At 59.2% G+C, this 8,346-nt stretch overlaps 1 protein-coding gene across 2 annotated transcripts in view; it reads right to left on the bottom strand.

Annotated features, from left to right (window-relative positions):
- The window catches only part of LLGL2 (LLGL scribble cell polarity complex component 2), a 22,041-nt gene extending 20,097 nt beyond the window's left edge, over positions 1 to 1,944 (bottom strand). For both annotated transcript variants that reach the window (XM_077754533.1, XM_077754523.1), the window contains exon 1: positions 1,850 to 1,944. In XM_077754533.1, coding sequence (XP_077610659.1) covers positions 1,850 to 1,924 — 75 coding nt within the window. In that variant the 5' untranslated portion in view covers positions 1,925 to 1,944. The remainder of the gene's footprint in view (positions 1 to 1,849) is intronic.
- Between the last annotated feature and the right edge of the window lie 6,402 nt (positions 1,945 to 8,346).

Genomic DNA, 8,346 nt, shown 5'->3' with positions numbered 1-8,346 from the left:
AAATATTCCAGGATCTGGACTCATTCCCCATTCCCCACCCTTCAGGCTCCCCACTCATTCAGTGTCTACATGAGAATAAACCAGCCCACCCCCACTCCCCCTCCTCCTTTCTAGTCCCAGGAAGTGGAATTTTAGACCATCAGCTCCTTTCCTCTTTCCAGACTATAAACATCCTGGAGGCTGAAGAGGTTATCTGAGATCCCCCCACCTCAGCCCCAGCCCTGGGCTGTGGAGGTAGTAGGTGCTCAATGCAGGCTTCTAGCTAGTGAATGGAAGGAGGAAGGAATTCCAGGAGCCTCCCCTCCCCCTCTCCCCAGCCAGGCCTAGGGGATAGGCCACCAGCTGTGGGGCACTGGGGTGGGGGGGGGAGGTGACTCCTCCGCCCCAGCCCTGCCCCAGCCCTGCCCCGACACACAGCTGGAACTTGGGGCAGGGGTTCCTCCCTCTGCTGAGCCTGTCTGTCCGGTTTCTACTAGAATTGGCCACCTTTCTGGGGTGTGATATCTCTCCATGTCATCGGGGACAACTGAGGCACGCGTAGGTCACCCAAGCCCCTAGGTGGGTGCTGAGGCTCTGAGACCCTCCCCCAACTCACGGGCTACTCACTTCGAACTCAGGGTAGCAGGCCCCCAGGGGCCCCGAGATCCTGCACTCCCAACAACTGCACCCCGTTTCCCGAGGCCCCAAAACCCTGCCCACAGCTTCCTTCAGTCAATGGGAGGAGGTGCTCGTTTAGGAAAGCCCTCAACCCGCAGGGGAGTGGCCTCACAGCAAAGCTCCACAGGTCAAGAAAATCAGAGGAAAATGGCAGGGCACGCGGGGACGGCCACCCACCCCAAACGAGCCCCTGGGACTGCTCTCTCCCTGGGAGGCAGCCCCTGAAGACAGACAGCAGCTAGTGTTCCTGGACCACGAATCATTTAACTCCGTATAATTCTCGCAACATGCCTATGATGTGGGTGGCAGGCACAGGGTCACCCAAGCGCTAAGTGGCCAAGCTATTTGAAGCCCCGCCCATCAGCATGTGCTGGAGAAGTCACCGCTGCCTGCAGTCCACCTGCGGGACAGAGGGAAGCACGGGCACACAGGCCTCGGGCCGAGATCAAAGCAGACCAAAGAGAGGCTAATTACCCCGAAACACGAGCAGATTGCTAGGTGGCTGCAGAGCTAATAAACCTCATTGAGCTCCTCCTGTTGACAGGGCGGCTCGGGCCTTTCCGGGCACCAGCCACGCTGGGGCGGCCCTGGGGAGCTTCTGGGACCTCAGCAGGTTCCGGGTTGGGGCAGCCAGATGCCAGCTGCGGCACGTTGTCGCAGGTTCCCCTCCCCGCTCACCCAGGCCTAGCGCTGCCATGAGGAACTGTAGCCTTCCGCCTAAGGGGACGGCTGTGTTTTCCTCTGGGGGCAATCTGAGGAGAAAGGGGACAGCCATGGCCTGTGGTCACTGCCCGAAGGACCGGGCATCACGGGAACATGGTTACACCTGCAGGGTTCAGCTTCCTTTCATCTTTCCAGTCCCTAAGCCTCCTCAACAGCACTGTGAGGAGATAGGTTGTTTTCTCCTTATTTTACAGGTGGGGAAACTGAGGCTGGAAGCAGCAGAGTGCTTTGCAGAGGACACACAGCCAAGAGGACTCAGGACAGGGAGTCCTAATGCCCGGGCATCCCACTGACCTTTCTCGGGAAAGCCTGCCAACCAGACCCCACTTCCAGAGCCAGAATCCCAAGAGGCACTGCAGGCAGCACCAAGTTAATACCTTAATCCAGGTAAAGGCAACCTGAGTGGCCCGGCCCGCGGAGGGTGGACGATACGGTGCCTGCCATACGCACCTGACCCACTTCCCCTTACCTTGTTAAACTGGAAAAGGTCCCGCTTGAGCCTCTCCCTCGCAGGGTCATGTCCTGGCCTCAGGAACCGTCTCATCGTGCCTGGTGTGCAGCCTCCTAGAGAAAGAGGAGGAGCCGCTGATCACCAGGGAGAGGCAGACGCGCAGCCTGGCCCCGGCGCCCATCCTGGCTCCCAGACGCCAGCTTGGCCCGGCCCGGCCGCTCTCCCCAAGCCCACAGCGGCTTCACCGACTCTCCTGCGCACCCTCGCTCCATCCGCCAGGTACAGTGGAGGAACCTCAAGGACTTCTGTACCTGGAGGTCCAGGACTGGCTGAAGCTCTCACGCCGGCTCGGGGCCGCCCGTGGCCTTATAAAGCCAGCGGGAGAAGCTGGGGGAGGAAGCCATTTCACCTGGCTTTATAGGAGCCGAGGCCCTGAGGTTAATTAGCTTAATTGTTAACCTGTTTTCTGAAAAACCATAAAAGCCCAGCTAAACAGAAAGGGAAACTTCCCAGGCCTCTCTCACGAGAGCCAGTTGGGAGGCAGAAGTACAAAGGCCGTCCACCTGGGCTCCCAGACCAGACCCTGAACAGGGGCAGGGTGCAGACCTGGCAGCGATCCCCGGGGCCAGCACACCTGGGCAGGCCTTTCCCGCTGACCGCAGGGAAGCCTCTCCCACGGCAACGGGCAGAAGCCTGAACAGGTGACACGTGGGACACAGTCTGGTACCGCTGGGGTTTCAGAAGCCGCAGCTCTCGCCCTGGGCTTCCCGGCTGGCCCCCCACTCCCACCCCTGGCCATCCCGGTCCCAGCTCCCCTGGGCTCTGCTGGGGTGCGCCCATGACTCCCTCTTCCCATGGGCCCAGCAGAGCCTTGTCAGGAGAAGTCTGCTCCCAATAAAGAAACCAGCTCAAGGCCCCAAACCCGGCCGCTCAAACCATCCGAGTGTAGAACGCATTCCCAATCCGAGGAACTATTTCTGGATCATCCTTGGGGGAAGGGAGAAGGATCATCTTCTCTCCAGTTTCCGGCTTCCAGCGGCACAGCCTCCCACTGACCACAGGACGCCAAGGCCTGTCCTCAGGAACACGGGGGCTCAGGCCTACCCGACTAAGCAGACCGGGTCCTGGCCCCGGAGGAGGGGCAGGCAAAGACAGGCCAGTGTAGCGCGTGGAGTGCCCTGCCGGGGGGCACCAGGCCAGGGTGCGGGTTGGGGGGAACACCCGGCCCAGACCGGGGGATGCCCTTTGGGGAAAGAAGGTATCGGAGACCTGAAGGATGCCTTTTAGTTTCTGGCTTCTCAGGAGGTGACAAAAATGAACATCGTGCCAGAGCTTTGCACATGAAAGGACCATGTGTGGCCCAAGACTGGGGGCTCCCTCCCAGGCATGTGCTTGGCAGAGGGGGGCGGCGGCGGTAGTCTTCTGGCGGAGCAACCAAGGGCTGGCCATGCTGGGAGGGGACACCCCACTTGGCAGAGACACATATCCTGGGGCAATCCAAACACCACCCCGGCTGGAAACAGGTAAAGACCAGCCCTCGGAAGGCCATCACCTTCTGGGGGCACCAAAAAGACCGCCACTTGCAGGAGGGGGTGGGGTGGATGTGAGAGATTCGGGCCTTTCACGTTTTGGGGAAGCCAGGGCAGAACGGGGAGCCCCGCTTCCCTACCGCAAGTAGCCGAGAAACTGCCAGGTGCCCACGGGACCCGAGGCCCCGCAGCGGGTCAGGGAAGAAACACAGGTAAGTCCCGGAGGCTCTGGGGACTGGGCGTGAAAGCACTTCGGGGCGAGCAGCAGGGACCTGGGCCTCCCGGACAAACAGCTGAACCTCGGCCTTGCATTCCAGCTGTGGGGGAGGGCGGCACAGGCTCATAAATCGGCAGCAGCTCCGCTCCCGGCTCCTGGGGGCGTCCGCTCTCCCTGCCTGGGCCTAGGTCACTGGGTCAGAAGCCAGAGGAAGCTGGGAGCGGTGCCCTGGAGGAGAGGGGCCTACAAGGAAGGGCCTGCTCTAGGGAGGGGCTGCTCTGGGCTCTGACCTGAAGGATCCATGCCGGCTGTGGGGGCTGTGGGGTCGGGACCAGAGGGCACAGGGCCATCTGTGCCAAGGACCCACACAGGCTCGAGGGTGACATGGCACAGACCCAGGAGGATGAGGTGCAGGGGAGGAGGGAGGCAGACAGGATGCAGAGACCGCTGGGAGATGGTAGGCACTCCATCCACCCAAATGCCCTGCAGAACATCTGCTGCATACCAGGCACTATACCAGACTCCTACATGCTATTTTTATTACTTTTTAAACATTTCGCTCCAGTAATCCCTGCTCACTGTAAAAAAAAAAAAAAAAAAAAAAGGAGAAAATCCTCCCTAAACCCCACTACTCGTAGGCCCAGTGGCGTGTCGGAACATGTCCTGGGCACTTCTGCACAAGGTACACCTAAACCCCGTCCCGGATGCTTGTTTGCCCTCCACAAGCCTCCCTGGAAGTTGAGTGGAATGTCTCCACTTGGCAGACAAGGAAATGAAGACCATGGAGGGTGGACAGCTTCAAGGGTCGCTGAGGAGAAAACCCAGCAGGACTTGGATTTGCCCCCAGGCCTGGCGCGCTCCAAATCTAAGGACTCGGGGAGGCAGGGAAGGATGGGTCCCACAGGACACAGGGTGCCTAATTACATCCCTGCAATTCAAAGGCACGGACACATGCAGACACACACACTCCCACGTGCCTTCAGCTCAGAGCCAACGAAGCAGTTTGGGGCTTGGGGCCCGGCTGGTCGCTGCTGGCGAGGTGCCACCTGCTCACAGGGGGCTGGGACCTCACGGGCACCGGGTGACGGAGCCAGCACCAAGACCGGCAGCCGCGACATCTGTTCCTCACTCCAGCCAACCCCTCAGTGTTGCTCCCAACACAGAAATGACTGCCCAGGTCAAGGCATAAGAAGAGCACCCTTTCTTGAAAGGGAACAGGTCTGGGACTGGCTAGATTTACCTCCAGGCAAACCCTCGGCTCTACTCACACCCGATAAGTGGGTTCTCCAGAGAGAAGCTTCAGGGACACAGGCCTGGAGCTTCATGGTATGGAACAGACCCTACCTATTCAGCCCACTCCTGGGGGTGAAGAGTGCATAAGGGAAAGAGCCAGGGCTTGGTACCAACAGTCAGCGCTCAACCACCAAAGCTCAGCCCCCACAAGCTGGGTGGCCACCAAGGTAGCCCCTCCAGCCCCGCTGAGCTCCTCGGCAAAGGGAGGTGCACCTGTATGCTGGCGGGGAGCAGATATTGTCCTAGGGCTTGGGACGCAACGATGACAAAGACAGACGTGATCCTTTATTTCACCAAGTTGACATCTTTGCAGGGGAGAGCGTGATGACTCACAAGTTCACAAATCAGTCAGCAGGATGGTTTCAGAGAGAGAGAGCAGGGCCCACAAGGAAACGAAGGAAGGGGCCAAGACAGAGTGACCAGGGCGTGGTGGCTGGAAGGACTCGGTGAACGTTCCCGAGTCTGGGTCCATGGGTTTGCTGCTCCTTCTGCCACGGAATGTTTTTCCTCCAGATAACCCACCTGCTCCCTCCCTCCCTCCTCTCTACTCAAACGTCCCTTTTTGGACACTCTCTCCTACTTCCCAGTTTGCTCCTTAGCACTGGTCACAGTGAGACAGGTCTCCCTACCAATCCTGGTTGTTACCCGGCAGCCCTCGGCAAGGATGAGCCTTCTCGTTCTTATCAGGACTCCTGCCCTCTTTTTCACTGCGGCACCGGCACCGCACTGGCGCTAAATGAATGAAGAAGGGTGGAAACGCCTCCGCCCAGACCTGAATGATAGGAAGTGGTCAGCCGTGGTAAGGTTCGGGGGCAGGGCGTGTCAGGGGAACGGAACAAGCTTGCATCTTCCAGGGGGATGAAGACGAGCACAGGGGCTGAGTACAGGCAACAGGGCAGATGGGGTGGGCCAGAAAGGGGGCCTGGAGGGCCACTGAGGAAAGTCTCAGTCCTAGTTCACTGGGAGCCGGCTGACAGTCCTGGGCAGGGCCTGCCCTCCCCTCCCCCACACCGTGCCCCACTCCCGCCAGGCGTAGCCCCATGCTGGCTGGCCCATCTGCTCACCCCTCACCCCAGGCTCCATCTACTATGGTCTCTCCCTGTCTGCTTTCGTCTGAAATAACCTTCTTGCCTTCACGCAACACATCAAAAATCATCTACAAGGCGTTTTCCTCCTGAACCCATCTTGATCATTCTCCGCCTCCTCCCTGAGGGGCTTGTCCACACGTTATGCTAAAATGGCCCCTAAAACCACCATGGACAAGGGCCCCCATCTGGCTCCTCGAATGTTCTCCCCAGCCTTGTGCTGGTCATGAAGCTACCAGGGAAAATCAGAAGCAACCTAAGTGGCCAACACCAGGGAGCAGGTGAAGTGGGCCCAGCGCCACGGTGGGCATATACAGTCTGTAAAAGGGCAGAAGACGGTGGATATGGAACTATGTGCACCAGGTACCTGAGAGCCAGGCAGACTCCATTAAAAATAAGTAGACAACACCCTGGCAGGGTTATGGGATTAGTGGAGACTTTTTCCTTCTTTTATCTGCCTCCCAGGCTGGGCAGATAAGAGGATCACATGCGAGAAGGGGCGAAGGCCCAGAGAGTGGTCAGGTATGAGGGTGGCCCTAAGCTCACAGGAGGCGCTCAGTGCCGTCAGTGGGATTGCTCCGGCTTTCTTGGGGGCTGGGTTCCTCTCCGGCCATGTTAACCTGAACAGGGGAGAGGCCTGCCCCCTGGACACCAGATGGGTGCAGAGGCAGGGAAGAGACAGGCGGGTGGGACCAGCTGGATGACCTTGGGCTTCAGGGTCCCAGGACCAGAGGGTGGATGTTACTACTTGATAGGCCACGCCCACTGGGGGGATGCCAAGAAAAGTATGAGGCAGAGTGGCTGGAGAGGTGTAAGATGCTCTGAGGGTCCTCTGGGCTTCCTGCACCAGAGGCGCCACATGCCCAGAGCATGACCCCGGAGAAGGGGCTTCGTAAGGAGAAACACCACCATCCCCTGAATGTCTAAAGAATGCCCAACCTCAGGCTCAGTTCCTTCCTGTCGCCCTCTCTGTCCTTGACGGGACTCAACTCCAAGCAGCCCTCCCTGCTCTGCCCTCTGTTCCCTTGGGTGCGGGCGCTCAGGGTCTGGGGCTGGGCCATGTGAACCTTGCTGACTGATGGCTGAGCTGTGTGTGTGTACTGGTGAGGAGGGGAGCGCTGATTCTTAACCACTTGCCACACAGGTCTGTGCCTCATGTGTGGAACCAGCCTGTGAGTTTCCTGTGGGCAGCTGACCTGGTGATTCCCTCCCCTTCCTGCTGCTCAAATCACCCAACACTGCCACCGGCCACGAAACATGCCAGAGGCCAGGACTGGTGTCCCCACACCCTGATGCACACCCTGGAAAGGACAGAAGAATGGTCTCCTTGGCAAAGTCACACCCTGGTTTCCCTTTCCATCCTCAGGGGGAGACCCCACCGTGGAGATGTACATGAACCCTGCATCTCAGGAGCTCAGTAAAGAGACTAAGAGAGGCAGAGATGAAATAACCAGGTGGGGCAGGCTTGTCTTGGCCCCTTTCTCTAAGCAGATCTGATTGTGCTACGGGGAGGGGAAAAAGGGGGCCCCAGCCCAGATTGCTCAACCCACACAGGTACTGTTTGCCCAGAGGCAGAGGCTCGGCCAAGCTAAGCCTGTCTGTCCTGAAGGTGTGAGATGGGACCTGAGAAGGTCCCTCAATAGCGTGGTCAGCTCCAGTGATCTGGCCGGAGGGGCTCTGCCCAGGGGCAGGACTCTAGACACCTAGGCCCGAGGGAAAGAAGGCCCCGGCAGCCACACTCAGCACCTGGCTGAGTTCCCCATCTCCAGGAGCACATACAGCATGAGCTGGAGTCCCAAGCTCTTCTCTCCTCTCCCCTTTGTTTGCGCTCCCCACAGCCCCCTGCTGCTGCAGAGGCTGCCCTCCCTTCCCCATGAGGGGAGGGTGACATCCTGTGTGAGGCCTGCATGTGGCTGTGTCCTTCCGTCTGCGTCTGCGGGGTATGAGTACACCTCCTACCAAGGGGAGCGGTGGCGCAGGGCTCTCACCGACTGGGGCCGCTGTCTGTGCCAACTCAGGTGCCCAAGGCTGCTTCGCAGGTGTCCATGTTGCCCAGGGAAACAATCTCCCAGAGGCACCAGACAGTGCCCTGGCCAGCAACCACGCCTTGGCTGAAAGGGCACGGGGCTAGGTGGGAGGTGTGACTACGAGGGGGGACAGGAACCAGAAGGCTGTCACTGCTGGTGTTCGGTAATAACAAGGATCGAGATGCAAACTGTGGCCAGATGCCACCTGAAGCACTCTACCTACATCATCTCATGTAATTCTCTTACTTACAAAGTAACCCATTCGGAGAGAGATCAAGCCCAGGCAGTTAGTGAGAGTCCTAGCCCCAAGCTGAACTCTGACCTGACGGCACAACCCTCTGTCTGCCAACTTCAAGCCCCTCAC

This window comes from Crocuta crocuta, unplaced genomic scaffold (genome assembly GCF_008692635.1).
Source record: "Crocuta crocuta isolate KB4526 unplaced genomic scaffold, BGI_CrCroc_1.0 scaffold50, whole genome shotgun sequence".
Taxonomy (NCBI): Eukaryota; Metazoa; Chordata; class Mammalia; order Carnivora; family Hyaenidae; genus Crocuta; species Crocuta crocuta.
Note: the sequence above shows the minus strand (reverse complement) of the source record. Positions and strands in the feature narration are given on the sequence as shown.